This window comes from Danio rerio, chromosome 23 (genome assembly GCF_052040795.2).
Source record: "Danio rerio strain M-AB ecotype USA chromosome 23, GRCz13ab, whole genome shotgun sequence".
NCBI lineage: Eukaryota > Metazoa > Chordata > Actinopteri > Cypriniformes > Danionidae > Danio > Danio rerio.
This window is the reverse complement of record NC_141043.1, coordinates 23,895,928-23,916,091: the sequence shown is the minus strand read 5'-3', so window position 1 is coordinate 23,916,091 and position 20,164 is coordinate 23,895,928. Positions and strand designations below refer to the sequence as shown.

Below are 20,164 nucleotides of genomic sequence, written 5' to 3'. Positions count from 1 at the left end.
TTAAATCTAACTTTGACCAATGCTTGCATTAAATTTCAGACTTAAATTTTACACTCATAAATAACAATTAGGCCTACTATTTAAATGTAGGATTAATAAAAAATATTTTAAAATATATCGTATTTAATTGGTATGACAAATAGGAAAACAATTAAATACAATTAAATGGAATCATAAACCTGCTTTGTTACAAAATGCAATAAAATAATAATGGGATATTTTTATTTAAAACAAAATAATATAGTTTAAAACAAAAAAAAAGTATGATTTACATCAAACTTTAAGCTTTTGTCGTTCAACATTCTCATGCGAAGTGAGATAAAATAATTATTCTTCCTGTCAATAAATGAACTAAATTAACCAGAGAATTCTGTTAAATAGAAATGAAAATAATTTCTTCAGTGGACCTCTCGGCCTGGATGCGTCCTACTTCATTATCCGCAGTGCTGTTGTATAAATATTAGTATGCTATTATCCTTTGTGCATTCTGGATTCACTTCACCACTAGATCATTTCAACAAATCCTACACTGACAGGCAGGCTTAGTGTTTGGACGTTTTATTTGACCCACTTAAATACTAACCTAATGGCCTTGTAAAAAGTTTTTTTTTCGCATGCAAGGAATATGCGCAAGCTTTCTGAACAAAACATAAAATGCAATAAAGCCACAAAAAATCGACACAAGTAGGCCTATATATTTCAAGCTTTCCGACGCGAAAACTCAATTTTGGACTTCTGCTTAAATCAACTTTTCTTAAAACAGGCCTGTTAAAATCGTGTAGTGTTAAAATGTTTTTTAGAGCTGCCATAATTTACAACAATAAATGACTTATAACAAAAAAAAATAAAAATCACCCTACACCCGTCCAACCAACCTTCCAAGGGGAATCCGGTGCGGGGATAGTTCTGTCCTGGAGCCGGTCGCATCATTCGCGGTACTGTTCCCGGTAAGGATGACATTCTACTTGAATAAATGACGAGGCACAATGAGGCTGATGTTTAAACTGAGAAAGCAAGTCCAGACTTGTTGATGAATGTTTCCTTAATGACTAAAAATGAACAGAAGTCCAATCTTCACCAAAAACAGAAAAAATTTAAAAATGTTATCCAGCCAGACTATTGCGGGGATGTGAAACCTCCAAAAAATCAAACACAGATAAACTGTCGTTTCGTGCGGAGGGGGTCATGAGCAAAATAACTACCGCAAGAACAAGATGCAGCGCGCGCCAGGGAGGGGGTACTCCAAACGCTCTCGAGTGAACAAAGGTTACTTAATTCTTTGCAGTGTTTTCTTAAAAGGTCTGATAGTTTTGGTTGACAAAGTCTGCTTAGGGGTTGGGAGTAGTTGAAGTGGATAACTTTAGCGCGCGGTGTAGGAGGGGTGTCGTGCGCACCGATAGGCTCTCGCAGTCTTCTTTTATTCATGTGGGCATGGAGGGGAACGAGCAAGTTTTTTTTCGACCAATCACAAAAAGCAGAGGGTAAGACCAACACGCACGCACACGCGGAGTGCCTTGCTTTTTATTCACTCCATCAGACCTTTGAGCACAAAACAATGCCAACGTTTGATTGATCGATTTCTATTTAGATAGCAAGGCCTAAAAGTAATACACGCTATCAAACTGCACTTCTTTATATAATTATATCATTTAATTCTATTTTGTCATATAAGAATCTATAGATACATGTGTTTTGTTCATAGCCTCTTAGTGTACAACTACAGCATTGGCCTTGTATTCCATTAAACACAATTGTGAAACTCAAATAGATGTTTGAGGAACAAAAGAAGGCGCAGAGGTTCTTGCACCAGTCGGTCGATTAAAACACATTTTGTGTTTGTGCTAATTAATTCTTATGTTATACAACCGCATAGAGTTTTAAAATACAGATAAGCTCAATGTTCCCAGTAGGACTTTTTAAACCGGGAATTGCTTAAGTAGCGCAATGATCTACTTTAACAATTTCTTAAACATTTAACCAAATGTCTAATAGAAAAACCAAAGCAAGTTCGTTAGTTTTACAAAACGAATAAATATGGCATGTTTACAGAATTGGTGTAGCGAATAACCAAAAACCTCAATTAAATGATTACTGGACATTATTTAAATGCCAAAATTAACAACATTATAAAGCAAAAAAAGCGATTTCAAAAAAATGTTCGGCTGATGAACAGGAGACACCCCTAAATTTTTTTCATTAATATATATATATATATATATATATATATATGAAAGCGTTATAAGCATTGCATTTACATCCAAATATTAAAGTATAAAATATATCTAAAATATGAAATGTAAACTGAAACAATTCAGGTGATGCATAACAAATTCATCGTCAGTCAGCATAGATTGACTGTCTAAATCCCAATCTACTGCATTTATGTATAAATTATGGAGATGATTAACTATTGCCAAAACTATGATTGGCAGCGAACATCAAACACTGGAATCCAACTTAAGACCAGACAGGCAGTAATGACTTGAAAGCTAGGCTTTGTTGTTAACAATGGCATCGTTAATTTGTGTGCATTGCTGGTTAATATATACTTCCACATGACTAAGCATGTCACTTCCCAAGGGACCAGTAGCTCGAATGCCTTTGTGGTCTCAAACAGACGTCGGGGTGAAGCAAGGCACAACTGCTGGTGGCACGAGTTTTTGGGGCAACTCGAGCAGACTTCACCAAATCAGACTATAAAGGCTAAGAAAATGCATTTAAATTTAGCTACTCTGGGAGAGTTGGACACAATCATCATTTCAATTTTCACATTGCTCCCACCAACATGTTTTTTTTAACAAATATAAAGAAATGCGCAAATGCAATATTTTAAAATTCGTTCAACAATATTGAAAACTGATTTTTAGTAAATAATTGATTATTAAAAAATAACAATACAATGCAAACCTAGACTACAAATTTTTTTTACCCTCAATTTTGTTGCTCGTGTGTCCATTAAACGTCATAAAACAACAATAAAACTAAAAGCAAATTATTTCCTTAGGACCTTTCTTTGACTTGTTTCCCCAGAATAAATAGGATCTAGACCAAACGATTTCATTAGAGTGACAGTAGAGTGTAATAATTCATAATAAATAAATAAATAAAAAATTATGGTGATGAATATTACTACTATTAGGCTACTACTACTACATGCGAACAGAATCCAAAACTTTATTAAAATAAATAAATAATAATAATAATCTACTAGAATTAAATTAAAATAAAATGAATAATTTGAATAAAATAGAAAATTTAAAAAATAGAAATAAATTGCATTTATAAAACATTACATTAATGAGTAGAAAACTAATGTAATACTGTAAATAAAAAAGAAACCATTTAGACCCATTTATAACATTGATTATTTATTTCAAATATTGGCGCTTAATTATAAAATAAATTATACATGTCTTTTACATTAAGGATAAACCTTAACCAAAAAAACGTATGCAAATATGTAGGCTACGTGTGAAGATTAACGTGACAATTTCTAGTCAAATGAAAAAAACGACATACAGGTGTTCGTTATGTTAATGAAATAAATTAGGACTTGCCACTAGATGGCAATGAAGAATCAAAAATGTAAACCCTTCACTCTATATCCAACATACAGTCAAAGCAAAAATTGTTAACTTTATAACACACACAAGCTGAGATATCTGCAATCTGTATGACGTGTAATGTGGCAACTTTACACTTTATTGTGAATTAAATTAGTTATAAATTATTATTATTATTATTATTATTATCGTATCATAGTATTTCCCATATTGAAGAAGATCAAAAAAAGTGAAATTGCAATGCTGTATATCGGGAGCATGAAAACAAGAGAAAGAGAGAGAGAGAAAGAGCGAGCGAGCAGGTGCACAGATCACACAAACCCCAGCAGACTAAGGTTGAGTTCCACATGACACTTTCAGCATCGGCCAGAAAAACATTGCAGCTGGAAGCGTTTAAGGGTGTTAAATCACTGGCTTGGTAATGGCATTTTGTCCTCATACATCACTGAGAGCAAAGAATGTCTGTAAGGTAGATCAGTCTCTCACAGGCATTCCAAATCACTGCAAATGCAGCCTTTACAGGTATAGTCAGAAATGTGAAACATAATTTGTTAAAGGTATTACAGACTATATAGGTGAATAGGGTAGGCTAAATTGTCGTGTTTGTGTGTGAATGAGAGTGTATGGGTGTTTCCCAGTGATGGTTGTGGCTGGAAGGGCATTCCTGCATAAAACGTGCTGAATAAGTTGGCGGTTTATTCTGCTGTGGCGACCCCTGATTAATTAAAGGACGAATACGAAAAGAAAAAGAATATATATACAGTTTCCAACAGAAGAAACTCATGAGAAAACCGAAAGGTCACAAAGGTATAAATGCTTAATAGTACTATAATATTCAGCAATTATGCAATAAACTGATCAAAAGTGACTGTAAAGACGTAATAATATTACAATAAACTATTTTAAATTCTAATATTGTAACCAAATTGCTGTATTTACCATTTTGATCAAATAAATACGCCCTTGTTAAGCACAAGGAAAATTCAAAAACACGCACACGTATATAAAAACAAGGCAAGTTGATCTAAATTCTGATTGGCTGATTGACATTTTAAGATTTTGACTCATTTTCAAAAGATAAAATAATAATAATAAAAAAAAAACAGAAATCCTCTCTAATAATTCTCTAATGCATTAGTCTGTTGTCAATAGAGGCTCCTTTTTGTCCTTAAACTTAGTTTTGGTGCTATAGTTTCACTATAGTAAATGTTTCTTTATATATGGCTAAATGTGTATTATACATTTAATTCTTCCAAAAATATATAGATTTTTGTTTTTAGTTTAACTAACTATTCACAGTATTTTCTGCACAATGGATAGCTATAATAAAAGAGATTCAAAATTCCCTCAGTAAATTAGTTTCGTTGACTATATTATGTAAAAAATAAATGTAACCAAAAATCTGAACCCACATGACTTCATCAAGTGTTGAGATCTGTATGCTACAAAGTCAGAAAATTTGTGCAAACTTCTGTAAATAAAGCCATTCTGCATATATAAACATAACAAAACAGAAAAAAAAGCAATACAAAAAAACAACAGCAGGCATTTCATTCTTTCACACTATTCACCTGCAATGGTTTGCCTTAAAGCTGTAGCCTATTATAACACATACCACTTGTGCTGATAATCTCTTGCACATACAGTTTACGATCACAATAAAATAATAGAAATTTTAAGTTTGATAGAATAAAAAAAGATATCTTATTCTCTCTCCTCTTATCTTTACTCAGACGTAAAATGCACCATGAAGGCTCTCGGGATTCCTCCATATGCCAAGCATGTGATTTTGTCAAGGAGCACCCAGCCACTGCACTGTGAACCCTTGTGTGCCGTCTCCGGCAGGACACCTCCCTACGCTGAGCTCTTTCATGTTTGTGAAGTCTGATGGCGGGACGTGTGTGAGCGTGAAGAGGTCATGACTAGGAAGGTCAGGCTGCATGGGGTGTTTCTTTCTCCCTTAAACCTCAATACACAGAGACTATTAACTCCTCACTACAAACAAACCAGGGGTCACAAGCTGGCAGATCGAAGAAACTGAGCTGACTTGGGATAATTTTTTGTCACCTGATAAGAGCTGATAGTGGCTTGTGACAGATGCTAGATATTGTTATTTGTTTGAGTGTCGATAAAAAAAAAAATCAGACACTATGCATATGTATCTATGTATGTACTGTATGTATAGTAAATGTGTATCACAGTCAACATTTTTTGTAGTGGGTCAAAATAAATTATATACACAAGCTTTTTTCTGTGCACTTAAGTTTTTTTTTGTTTTTTTATTATTAATTAATTCATATTTTATTAATTAATTAATTAATTTAATACTATAAAGAATGCAGTAAAAGAGGACAGTTGATTAACACAATATCCACATTAGCAAAACAAAAAGATTAATAAATAAAAAAAAAAACAATAAAAAATAGATACAAATTCAAGTAGCATTAAAGATCTCATAATTATCCAAGAAAGAAGCACATTTCTTACAATCAATTAATCTAGGTGAATTAATTAAATGTTGTATTTCACACAAGAAGCCTATAAAAATAGAATTTTTTTTAAAGAAACCTCTGTTTGTGAAATAAAAATTTCCCAGCTAGTATAAGAAAGTTCACAGTAGCTTCTAACGACTTGTTTTGGTTTTCAAATTATCAAATAACATCCTTAAGGTGCAATTTACAACTCGTATTAACCTTGGAAAAGCAAGATTAACTAAAATCATTTCAAAACAATGATTATACAGTGCATGAAAAAAAACGTGACAAATCTGTTCATGCTTGTTTTTACAAAAGGTGCAAATATGAGTAACATTTCAATATTTGGGGCGAGGCAGTGACGCAGTAGGTAGTGCTGTCGCCTCACAGCAAGAAGGTCGCTGGTTCGAACCTCAGCTCAGTTGGCGTTTCTGTGTGGAGTTTGCATGTTCTCCCTGCCTTCGCGTGGGTTTCCTCTGGGTGCTCCGGTTTCTCCCACAGTCTAAAGACATGCGGTACAGGTGAATTGGGTAGGCTAAATTGTCCGTAGTGTATAAGTGTGTGTGTGAATGTGTGTGTGTGGATGCTTCCCAGATATGGGTTGCGGCTGGAAGGGCATCCGCTGCATAAAAACTTGCTGGATAAGTTGGCGGTTCATTCCGCTGTGGTGACCCCGGATTAATAAAGGGATTAAGCCGACAAGAAAATGAAAGAATGAATGAATTCAATATTTGGACAAGAGTGCATTACAGGTTGTAAATATTGTGCAAAATTTTTAAAGGGCACCTTTTTATTTTATTAGGAACAAAACTGATAATAGCCATGTTTTCCTCCAGTGAATGTTAACGAGAACCCCCCAAAAAGCTTCCCTCTTGGAGTAAATGTGTTTTGTGACTGGGACACTTGACATACACACACAAGCTGTCCTAACACGAGATCAGGTGTTTTTAATGCATATTTTGGTTTTGGGACAACTTGGGATGAAAGGTTTTGATCCACACAAAACCTGACTATTTTTAATAGGCAAGAAACACTTCAAATTTCACACTGTAAAAAATGTCATGATAAAACAACAAAATGCTTTTTGTTACTTCAATAAGGGTTCAACTAAATATTTTGTAGCAATTCAAATTTCAACAAATAAAACATTAGTCAGTTTGACTGATTTAAGTTGAGATAACTAGAAAAGTTCATTTGAGTAAACTAAACATCAAATACCAACAGCTAGCTCTCTGCAACCACTGAAGCTAAGCACGGCTGCACCTGGTCAGTACCTGGATAGGAGACGACATGGGAAAGCTGGGTTGCTGCCGGAACACTTTGAGTGTCCAGAAAAGTGCTATATAAAATATAAGGAATTGTTATTACTATTAAAAAAGAGGCAGGAAGAACTTTTAACAGTGCATGTTTCAAATAACTTTCAATAAATGTCAAACTACATAATGTTTGTCATGCAGCACCTACAACTGAAAATTCTGCCAAAATTTGCTCAGCCTTTACTTGTTCCAAAACCATTAGATTTTCTCTCTTCTGTTGGACACAAAATAAGTTACTTTAAAGAAAGCTGGAAATTATCATTTTTTGGGTGAACTATCCCTTTAACTAATTTCCAAGTAAAAAAAGGCCACAATCAAGAGCAGCGCCTTTTCTTATAGACGGCCAAAAACCAAGTAATTTCGTAATTTATTTGCATATAATTAAAAATAACTAGAAAATGTTGCTTTAAATCATATTAAATAATGCATGCAGTATATATATATATATATATATATATATATATATATATATATATATATATATATATATATATATATATATATATTTACATTTTATGCTGAACTTATTACAGTAAAAACAAACAATCACATTTATAACCCAATGGAGTTCAATATTAAAAACACTAGTCAGCCTGCTCCAGCCTTTGTCATGATTTGCTTGCCGATGTCTTCTCCATTGCTTTTTGTCAAAAGACAGTTTTTACATTTTTAAAAGTCTGATTCATTTACAACATTCAGCAATAAAACAAAGAAACAAAGAGTTAGGTTGTGTTATATTTAGTCTACATAATTAAAGAAAACAACAACAACAAAAAAACATTTAAAATGCTTTTCAATTTCAATGTCTTTTCAAATGTAATGGGCTATCATTACACAAAGGAATGAAAAACTTTTCCAACTGGTAGTTTTTGCTTGTAACAATACCAGAATCCATTTTAGAGCCAACCATTTTCATAAGGTTCCACAATGAGCCTTGCTTTTATTATTATTAAAATATAATGCATATAGTTTTATAGTATAACAAATATAATAATAATAATATATTTTTTAAATTATTATTATTATTCATTCAATTATTTTCTTTTCGGCTTAGTCTCTTTATTAATCTGGCGTCGCCACAACAGAATTAACCGCCAACTTTTCCACCATATGTTTTTACTCAGCGGATGCCCTTCCAGCTGCAACCCATCTCTGGGAAACATCCATACACACTCATTCACACTCATACACTACAGACAATTTAGCCTACCCAATTTACCTGTACCGCATGTCTTTGGACTCTGGGGGAAACCCACGCAAACACAGGGAGAACATGCAAACTCCACACAGAAACATCAACTGACCCAGCCGAGGCTCGAACCACCGACCTTCTTGCTGTGAGGCGACAGCACTACCTATTACGCCACTGCATTGCCTATTATTATTATTAAACTGTTTATTAATGTTGAGTTTACCACTCTATCTGTCTGGTCTTATAATTTCTCGTAACATCAATGGGTTTTACATTTCAAAAAAATTGAAAAGCAAGTTGAGTTGGTAAGATTATTAATGAATGATCATTTGCACTGAACATGAATAAATACATAAAGAAAACACAAAACAGAAACAGAGAACAAATGTAATGAGGAGCAAGATCAAGTGTACCAAATTCTCAATCCTCTGTTATGGTGTAATTAAATGCGTGTAAGTTTCTCTCTGTGGTTGAGTTTGCAGGAAATCAACATCTGAAATACACAGTAGAGTTTAGAGTTAAGGTGTGTCAATCTTTTATTTGCTTGAGTAAAACATGCATGTTTTGTAAGAATGTTTTGAAGGTCAAAAGTTGTAAAAATGGAGAGTATGTCAGCCCTTTAGTGTTAAAAAAGAGATAACGATAGAAAGCTGTGCACTGTAAAGAGTGATAAGTTGACATTATTTTAAAAAGGTAGTAATCACATTGTTTTAAAAGTGATATTTTAGAAAGTAAGCAAACCCATTGCCTTACAATTATGTAAATGAACTATGTATAAAATTATATATATTAAGTCAACTTAAAAAAGTGAGTAACTTGGAACTGTTAAGTCAACTTGTTGCTCAAGTCAATGGGTTTGTCACTTTTTAAGTACATTAACTAATCTCTTTTTACAGTGTGAAACATATTTGTTTTACTTTTATGCTTAATACTAAATAATTAATCAAAAAAATCTAATTTATTACTTCCCTGACTTGCTAAAAATCATAGTAAGGCAGTTACAGTTTGAAAGTTAAAATGTTATAAGAAAGTTGTTATGTATAAGAAAGAATTTACCTGTTGAGAACTTGCAGCCTCTTTAGTAGATGTCTGAGCTCCAGAAAAACAAATCCATAAAAAAAGGTGCTTTGACAGATTTATTTATACATTTTTAATTTATATTTTTTTCTTCAGGAAAATATTCTCCCAAAAAGAATACTAACCTTTTTAGGTCAGCTTGTAAAATAGTAAAATTAAAATGTTAAGAAACCGTCTTAACAGTCAAATACAGTGTAAATATAATTATCAAAACGGTATTCAAGGATCAAAGTGAGGGAATTGCATTTTGGAGTATTTTAGTGAAATTACACTTAGGACAAAACAGTTGATCATCACATAATGGACCCAAACAGGTTTAGTCAATTGTTATGCTATCAAATGCTCCAGTGAAGTTAATGCAGGCCTGAATGCCCTGTTGGGCAGTGGAAGTTTCGAGGTGATATCCACTAACAAGACATGTCTCAAGGTTTATCAGCATGTGATAGACTGGTTGTTTTTTGCCATAATCAGTTTGTCTGGACCTTCCCAGAAAATGTCAGAGAAGAAAGAAGTCTGTTTCAAGCAGATGAAAGTAACATCCCTGATTTTACATGCTGTCCCAATTGGTTTCACTAAATCAATCTGAAAGCCCAATGCATGAAGAAAATCATTTGATGCCCCTTGTGGCTCTCCTTAACTGTGACTTCTGCCCCTTGCATGTGTAATTGCCCTTTTAATAAAGCCTTATGAGGAGTTATGAAAAAACTAGGGCATTAACAAAACGCATGATATTCTAGCGACTGGTTAACTACTAAATCTTTGACTGAAGCTAGACCTGAATTAATGAAGAATCTGGATATATTTTGTCAGTATTAGAATTTATGACTTCAAATTCAGCCACATTATGCCAGAAACTGATTAAAATGCATCAGTATGTGTAGAAAGGCTAGACATTGATTTAATCCTCATTTATACCCTAATTAGTCGGAGTGAGTTGGCATGCATTACACAGGGCATCGACAATGAATCAAATCAAATTACTCTGCACAATTTGATCCCAAATTGATGTCATTCATTGTCCACCAGCGTGGAGGTTACAGCGAAAATGCTGAAACGCAAATGTTAGTTCAAATCATAATCAAATTGAAGAAGAAAATTTGCCCAAATTCCCCCAAATCTGAAGGCAGCCTCATTTTTTTATTTATGACAGTTAAAGCCTTCTTAAAAATGTCTCTTACATTTAAGCAAATAAATTATTCATAATCTTGAGTGACTTAAAAAAAACAAATTAGCAGTCAATATTGTTAATAAAATAATTCTAAAACTTAGACTTTACCCTAACAAGCAAATATATAAAGTTTAAAACCTTGATTACAAAAAATAAAATATTCTGGTTATATACACCAGTGGTTAAAAGTTTGGGATTAGTTTTATTTTTTTATTCATCAAGGCAGTATTTATTAAATTTAAAAAATAATAATAATAATTAATATTGATTTACATTTCAAATAACTGTTTTCTTATTGTATGTAGTTTCAAATCAAATCATTACTCCAGTCATTATTGTTTTTATTACTATAACCATTAATAATAATAATTATTATTATTATTAATATTAGATTGATTTCTGAAGGCTGGAGTAAAGAAACTGAAAAACCATTACTAAAAATAACTGGAATAAATTATTAAATTAAATGATAAACTACTTTTGCAGTTTTTTTAGTCACAATTTTACAATTTGTACTGTATTTTTGATTAAATAAATGCAGCCTTGGCGAGCAGGATAAACTTATTTTTAAAAATGTAAAAATCGTACTGACCCCAAACTTTTGACTGGTATTATTTATAAATAATAAAAAGAAATATATATATATATATATATATATATATATATATATATATATATATATATATATATATATATATATATATATATATATGATATTTAATTTGACTGATCTTAAATACTGGTTCTGAGATATCATTCAAGATTGTTAAAATTAAAATAAATAAACAAATTAATTAAACCGTCTTGACTGACCTAAAATATTTGTCTATCAAAAAAATACACTCTTGACCGACTTAAAAATAATAATAATAATAAATGAAAGTTTTTAGATAAAATATATAACCTTTACCAACCCTAAAAAAATAATCCTGAATTGTTATGATAAACCAAATCATTACACTAGGATCAGAATGTCTCAAGATCTGAAATCTCTTTCAAGTCTCTGTTACATCTAAATGTCTTTTATTTTCACCAAAAACCAGCAGACGTGATGTGTATACAGCAATCAAACAAAACAAACATGACTCGAGTGTAATATAAAAAAGAAATGTATAATTTGACTGACCTTAAATACTGGTTCTGAAATATCATTCAAGATTTTATGAGCTAAAATCTGAAAGTCTAAATAATCTGAAAATTAATAAAAAAAAATTAACCAGAAATCAGCAGATGTGATGTGTACATAGGCCTGGCCAATTTGCCCTAAAAATCTCGATTAATTGAACATTCATTTTCTTTTCAGCTTAGTCCCTTTATTGATCAGGGGTCACCACAGGAAAATGAACCGCCAACTTATCCAGCACGTTTTACAAAGCGGATACCCTTACAGCCGCAACCCATCACTGGGAAACACTCACACACTCTCATTCACATACACACACTACGGACAATTTTAGCTTACCAAATTCACCTGTACCGCATGTCTTTGGACTTGTGGGGGAAACCAGAGCACCCGGAGGAAACCCACACGAACACAGGGAGAACATGCAAACTCCACACAGAAACGGCAACTGACCCAGCCGAGGCTTTTTCTTGCTGTGAGGCGTCAGCACTACCTACTGCGCCACCTTGTCGCCCGATTAACTGAACATTTTAACTCAATTACGATTAATGAGCGATTTTTTTTTTTTTTTTGCCCTCATAGTTCACTGACAAGTTTTGTACAGTGATATGCTTACATATTACAAGTGCATCTCTGGCGCAGCTTCCAATTATCTTCAATGTAGTGCAACGTAAGGTGAGGGGTATACAACCAGCCTTTAAGTAATGAGGTCACATGACTCAACACGTGGTAGAGAAAGTAATTGAAAAAATTGACCTGGAAATTTTGGATTGATTATAGGTTATATGAATGTCGATTTCGATTACTTTTCGATTAATTGCCCAGCCCTATGTGCAATTAAACAAGACAAACATGACTCGAGTGTAATATAAAAAAGAAATGTATAATTTGACTGACCTTAAATACTGGTTCTGAGTTATCATTCCAGATAGCTTTGATGAAAATAAATACATTTATTAAACAGTCTTGATTGACCTTATATTTATGTCAGTCAAAAAATACACTCTTGACTGACCTTGAAATAAAAAGAAATAATAAATGAAAGTTCTGCAATTAAAACATAAAACCTTTACCAACCCTAAAAAAATCATCCAGACAAGATAACCTAAACAGATTAAAAAAAAATAAAAAAAAAACATTTACAATAAAACAAGTCATTAAACTAGGATCAGAACGTCTTGGTAAACTTCTTTGAAGTCTCTGTTAAAGTTAAATGTCTTTTTATTTTCACCAGAAATCAGCAGACGTGATGTGCATATAGCAATCCAACACGACAAACATGACTTGAGGGTTATAAAATCTATAATTTGTTATGACGAAAAATAAATACACCAATTAATTAAACAGTCTTGACTGACCTTGAATATTTCTGTTAGTCAAAAACTACATTCTTGTCTTGACTGACCATGTAAAAAAAGATAAATGAAAGTTTTGTGATTAAAACGTATAAGATTTACCAACCCTAAAAAAATTATCCTAACGTGTTAATCTAACTATTAACTAATCTTACTATTAACTATTAATTACCTTAAGGTCATTACACTAGAATCAGAATGTCTGAAAATATAGAATCTCTTTCTTTAAATCTAAAAAGTCTTTTTATTTCCACCAGAAATCAGCAGTCGTGTGTGTATATACCAATCAAACATGACTCGGGTGTAATAAAATCTATAATTTGACTGACCTTACTGGTTCTGAGATATCATTCAAGACTATTATTTCTTCATTATTCATTCATTTTCTTTTTGGCTTAGTCCCTTTAATAATCTGAAGTCGCCACAGCAAAACGAACCACCAACTTATCCAGCATATGTTTACATAGCGGATGCCCTTCCAGCTGCAGCTTATCACTGGGAAACAGCCATACCCACTTATACACACATACACTATAGACAATTTAGCCTACCCAATTCACCTATACCACATGTCTTTGGACTTGTGGGGGAAACTGGACCACCTGGACGAAACCCACACGAACATGGGAAAAACATGCAAACTCCACACAGACATGCTAACTGACCCAGCCAAGGCTCGAACCAGCAAACTTCTTGTTGTGAGACAATAGTGCTACCCAGTGCACCACCGTGACACTCCAAGACTGTTATAATGAAAATAAATAAAATTAATTCAACAGTTCTGACTGACCTTCAATATTTCTGTCAGTCAAAAAAAAAATACACTCTTGACTGACCTTGACTGAAAAAAAAGATAAATAATCAAAGTTCTGTAAATAAATGTATAACCTTTACCAAACCTAAAAAAATAATCCTGACGTGTTAATCTAACTAGACTGTTTATTATAAATATTATTATTAAATGTCTAATTAGATTGACACATCAGGATTATTTTTTTAGGGTTGGTAAAGGTTATACATTTTAATTACAAAACTTTCATTTAATATTTTATCTTTTTTGTTTCAGTCAAGGTCAATCAAAAGCATATTTTTTTGACTGACAGAAATATTTAAGGGTTGTCAAGATTGTTTAATTGGTTTGTTTGTTTATTTTTATCATTACAATCTTAAAATGATGTCTCAGAACCAATATCTTAGGTCAGTCAAATAATATTTTCTTTTTGCTATATACACATCACCTCTGCTGATTTCTGATTGAAAAAAAAATACTTTTTACATTTAACATAAACTCTAAAGAGATTTCACATTTTAAGAGATTCTGATCCTAGTGTAACGACTTAGAAATATAAAATAAAAAACATTTATAATAAAACAAGTCATCACACTAGGATCAGAATGTCTGAAAATCTCTTTGAAGTCTCTGTTAAATCTAAATGTCTTTTTATTTCCACCAGAAATCAGCAGACGTGATGTGTATATAGCAATCAAACATGACTTGAGTGTAATAAAACATACTTTTACAAACAGCTAACTAAACACATAGTCTTGTGTTTGCGAAGGAGTTGTAAACATAGCTAATTTAGTACGGTGGGGTATTTTTTGCTCTTTTGCGAGTGTTATCAGGTCATCCCAGCATCTCTTGAGTTGTTTGTTCACAGATGATTATGACTGGAACAGACAGCCTTGCAATCTAGAAGAGCATGAGACCTTCATGCGGGGCTCAGCCACCTCCGGGATCAATGTCTGCATTTTGTTGATCAAAAACTGCAGATCCACCATGCAAGATGCATTTTGTTTGCTAAGTAATTATCTGAAGTCTCTATTCATTTGCAGATTTTTCACACACAAACAGAATGCATGATAATGACGTTGTACGTCTGAAAAAACATCTTCAGTCTTTATTTGGCACAATAGGTGATTAACAGAGTGAGATGGCTTCTGGTAGTTCTACATTTACTGTGGGTTTTATTGGAGTGTTTTCATCTCATTTTACCACTAAATAGAGTGCAGTAAGTTTCCACATTTGGGTCAAGAGGTTTTGATCAGTTCAGTTTAGATTAATAATTTTAATTTTATTATTTTATATCATAAATGATGTAATTTTAACATACAGTATATGACATTTCATAAAGTTTTGGAGTTTGGAGTGTTAATTAAAGGAGAATTGTCTGCCCAAAAGTTAAAATTTACTCACCCTCATGACACTCCAGCTTGTACCAACATCTTTTTATAACCTATGAAATAAAATAAAAAAATAGATAATCTTTCATTAATGGATCTAAAACTTCTTAAAACATTTTCACATCAGTCATACGGGTATGACACAGGGATTTCCCATTTTTGGATGAACTATTCTTAGAGTTTGTATTTATTGTAGGATTTGTATGGCAATGTCGTTATAATTACATTAAATTTGCATTGCTTAAATGGTTTTAAGTTGGATTATGAGAAAAACAGAGTGGACAACGCCATCAGTTTGGCCAATTACAAATTAGCTACAGGGTTTAAATCACTACAACGTTCTTGACAACAGCACTCTTTGTTTTTAAAAATCATTTATAAAGTTCTGGCATAAGCTCCTCGTTTCGTTTGTAGCAGGCAATTACAGAAAATAGCAGATTTTTACTCACATTTGTAGCAAACGATTGTGGGCTGTGGGAAAACACACACTTCCTGAAGAAAGGTTCTGTAGAGATTAAAAAAAACAAAGTAAAACAACTTTTTAAAAGACAATTTTAAGATAAATTCAATTTAATAACTAGAATATTTTTATCATACTTTTTGAAAAGTACGAAAAACATGAAAAGCTTTTCCTTGCGGATTTTAAATTAGTGTTTTACTGCCATCTATTGGATAAGAAAAACATTACATAAATCTGCACAGTGGCACAATAATATCTCCACAGTGGCGTTAGTGTTACCCTTTTAATTTGTAAAACTTTAACATTTTAATTTCATTTACATCAATTTGAGAATATAAACCTCGATAGGCATCTATGCTTATCAAAAAATTAACAATGGTTTTATCATAGTAGAAGAGAGTAGTCAAGTTTATTAGACAGACATCTTCTCGAGATATTTGAATGATTGATCTTACATCGCACACATACCTAAAATGTATCAAATAAGTGTTGCAACAAGAACAGGCAGATTTCTTTAATATTTTCTTTAATGTAAACATGCCTTGTTATTTGTTTGCCCACTAGCTAAAGCAATACAATATGTTACTTTAACTTCGACTTGATAGGTTATTTCCCTCACCAAAACTTGCTAATAAACACATTCACAGTAGACACACACCAGGACTTTTGATTAAAGGAACATCATTCATATTTGCTTGACAGCTTAGCCTTCTTTCTTTCAATACCTCATCTTAGCCCGCATCAGGGGTGGCGTTTTCTAAAAACAATCCAAGCTCACGTCGCAGAATTACATAAGGTTTTCCCCCAAAAAAACTGCCTGGTGGGCAAATCAGAGCTAGCACACCTGCTGCAGATGACGATAAGCTTGAGGATGCGAAAAACCTTTTTTGCTAGCATAAATAGACTGTAAAAAATGCTGACACCTAGCGGTAAAGATGCAGCGTCACGCCAAAGCTAAATACACTCATCGTACTCAATAATTTACTTAGTTAAAATATCCATCCAACTAATATCCATATTCAAATAACTCTGATCAATGAGATAAACGTTAACAGAAGTTTAACCTCCACAAACTCTCAACTGTGCATTTAAATAAGATTTAAAAAAACTCCCACTGTGCGTTCCAAACCCCTTTTAAGGGCACTTCAGACATGAAAGTATCATAGCTGAGGTGACTGAAGTGGTCAAAACTGGCCACTTAGAAGGGCCCATTGTAATGAAGGACACTTCAGGCCGTGACATCTTTGAGCAGGGAAGTTGTTTGGTGTCACACACTGCAGTCAATTCGGAAGAGCTCACCTCCTGTTATCCCTTTAGAGCACAAGTGTCAAACTCAGTTCCTGGAGTGCCGCAGCTCAGCACAATTTAGTTCCAACCCTAATTTAACACACCTGGTGAAACGAATTGCTTAGGCTTGTTTGATACCTACAGTACAGATGGGTGTGTTGAAGCAGGGCTCAAACTAAACTCTGCAAAGCTGCTTCCCTCCAAAAATTGAGTTTGACACCCTAGAGGCCCTAATCCAGGGCTGCACAAACTCAGAGGGCCATACAAAGTTTAGTTTTAATCCTAATCAGACACACCTAGGCTAGCTAATAAAGCTCTCACTAGGCTTTCTAGAAACATCCGTGCAAGTGTGTTGAGGCAAGTTGGAGCTAAAATCTGCAGGACACCAGCCCTCAAGGACCGAGTTTAGGCATCCCTGGCCTAATCCCTTCGGAGAGTCCCTCTAGGGCATGGGTGTCCAAACTCAGTTCTGGAGGGCCGGTGTCTTGGAGGGTTTAGCTCCAAACCTAATCAAATTCACCTGAACCAACTAGATATACAAGAAACCTCCTAACAGTTGTGTTGAAACTAGTTGTAGCTAAACTCTGCATAGTTTAGCTTCAGCCACCTCCATCTCACACCTGCTTAATAGTCTCTACACTTTGATTAGTTGGAACAGCTATGTTTGATTAGGGTTGAAGAAAAAAATGTGCAGTGCTGTGGCCCTCCAGGAATCGAGTTTGAGAATGGCATATATCCCTATAGGGATGAGAAGAGAACGCAGTTCGTAAACATTGAACGCCTGCGGAAGGTATAAATTGGCAGTAGAATGTGGCGGGGTTTTTTTTCTTTTCTTTTTTATTATCTAAGTTTGTTCGAGGCGACGCAGTGGCGCAGTAGATAGTGCTGTGACCTCACAGCAAGAAGGTTGCTGGGTGGCAGGTTCGAGCCTCTGCTGGGTCAGATGGCGTTTCTGTGTGGAGTTTGCATGTTCTCCCTGCATTCGCGTGGGTTTCCTCCAGGTGCTCCAGTTTCCCCTACAGTCCAAAGACATGCGGTACAGGTGAATTGGGTAGGCTAAATTGTCCGTAGTGTGTGTGTGTGTGTGTGTGTGTGTGTGTGTGTGTGTGTGTGTGTGTGTGTGTATGAATGTTTCCCAGAGATGGGTTGCAGCTGGGAGGGCATCCGCTGCGTAAAATAAGTTGGCGTTTCATTCCGCTGTGGCGACCCCTGATTAATAAAGAGACTAAGCCGACAAGAAAATGAATGAATGTATGAATGAAGTTTGTTTGAGTTTTAAATTATTAGTATGACAATAAATATCAAACAAAATCTATGTCAAGACAACATTTCAAAAAAGCAAGAAGGCTTTGGGTTGCTTTTGAGTATCCACGATCTAGTCAGGATTTATGTTCAGAAAATAAAATTTTATAAAACTATATGCTCACTTTCTCTACATTTTGTAAAATGTTTATATTTAAATGCGTATATATAAATAATTCTTAATTCTTATTTCTTGAACATGAGTGTGATTATTAAATGTCATAGCTGTCACGTGGAACGGGAGATTCATAACAAGGCTGTGCAGCAACTGAACTGATGCTTTCATGTCAGTATAAACCAAAATCTCTAATGAATGTTTTCAGCACCTTTCTTCCGAGTCTACAAATAACAAGCCGTTCCTGAGGCAATATGTGATACTTTTCTGGCAAGAGATATAAATAGCTGAGTGTAGGTTGTTTCTCACTTAGGACAGGAGATGGCGCTGCTTGACTGTTTTAATTTTCCAAAATGAATAAAAAAAGTTTTTCAACCATGTATTTCAAAGAAAGAACTTAAATCAATCTGTTGTGGTAATTCTGCAGTTACCGTGATAATACAGCTATATTAATATAAACAAACCACCCAATACTGTAAATGATTTCTACAATTATAATATTATACTACACCAGTTTACTGTAGTAAAAAAAGTATACAACAGTATTTATTACAGTTTATCAATTCAGTGTTGATACTACACTAGCTATAGCAATTATTAACAAAGAGTTGGAAATATTTCCACTACTAACAATCCAGCTTAGACCTGCCTAGGATGGTTGGCTGGTTTTAGCTGGTCGACCAGCCTGGTTTTAGAGGGCTTTTGGCCACTTCCAGCCTGGTTTTAGTTGGACAGACTGGGAGATGACCAGCTAAAACCAGCTTGACCAGCCTAGCCAGGCTGGGAGCCCAGCCAAAACCAGCTGTGTCCAGCTTAAACCAGGATGGTCAAGCTGGTTTTAGCTGGTCACTTTCCAGCCTGACCAGCTAAGACCAGGCTGGAAATGGTTGGAAACTAGCCTGGAAATGGTCAAAACCCCTAAAACCAGGCTGGTCGATCAGCTAAAACCAGCCAACCATCCTAGGCTGGTTTAAGCTGGATTTGTCAGCAGGGACACAGTAGAATATACTTTACTATAGTAAGGTTTAAATACTCTGTAGTATTTACTCTACTTATTACAATAGTATTGTTTTATTGTTGGTTATTTTTGTTATTTGTTGACAAAAAGTACCTGTAGATGGCACGACGGAGATTATAGACATAGTTTTCATATTTAGTTTTTAAATGTTTACAAGTGTGGGCTCTTACAACAAATCAGCCATAATATTTACGTACAGTACATGTAGACATTTAATTCCTTTGGTAGTTATATGTGGTCATACAATTACATCAGGGGAAACAACACTTGGTATTCACAGCAGAAACACTGAAGCACAGTGGTGAGTCACCGAGGGGTGCTTACTTTAGAAATATTCCACTTCTCTGTAACTTTTCGCACGTTGATGTGGTGGTATTTTAAAAGGAAGTGACTCAGGCTGGAGTTCCTAAAGACTTAACAGTCTCCTTACTATCACGGATTTGAGCAAACAACAGAGATAAAGACTCTGGAATCACAATAAAGCTGATATCACCCCACCTTAGCATACTGATAAGACAGTGGAGCTGCCAGGC

General features: G+C 34.0%; 1 protein-coding gene and 1 long non-coding RNA gene across 16 annotated transcripts in view; one reads left to right on the top strand and one right to left on the bottom strand.

Moving 5' to 3' along the window:
• Nucleotides 1-5,806, top strand: part of LOC141380486 (uncharacterized) — a 93,447-nt gene extending 87,641 nt beyond the window's left edge. For all 10 annotated transcript variants that reach the window (XR_015523443.1, XR_015523445.1, XR_015523442.1 and 7 more), the window contains one exon: nucleotides 5,297-5,806. This is a non-coding gene — a long non-coding RNA (uncharacterized LOC141380486). The remainder of the gene's footprint in view (nucleotides 1-5,296) is intronic.
• The window catches only part of pax7b (paired box 7b), a 105,084-nt gene extending 88,302 nt beyond the window's left edge, over nucleotides 1-16,782 (bottom strand). For 2 of the 6 annotated variants that reach the window (XM_087306020.1, XM_087306021.1), the window contains exons 1-5: nucleotides 16,635-16,782; nucleotides 15,899-15,954; nucleotides 15,463-15,502; nucleotides 12,811-12,845; nucleotides 876-961 (exon numbers count right to left, since the gene is read on the bottom strand). In XM_087306020.1, coding sequence (XP_087162146.1) covers nucleotides 876-961; nucleotides 12,811-12,845; nucleotides 15,463-15,468 — 127 coding nt within the window. In that variant the 5' untranslated portion in view covers nucleotides 15,469-15,502; nucleotides 15,899-15,954; nucleotides 16,635-16,782. 6 annotated transcript variants of the gene reach the window in all.
• Between the last annotated feature and the right edge of the window lie 3,382 nt (nucleotides 16,783-20,164).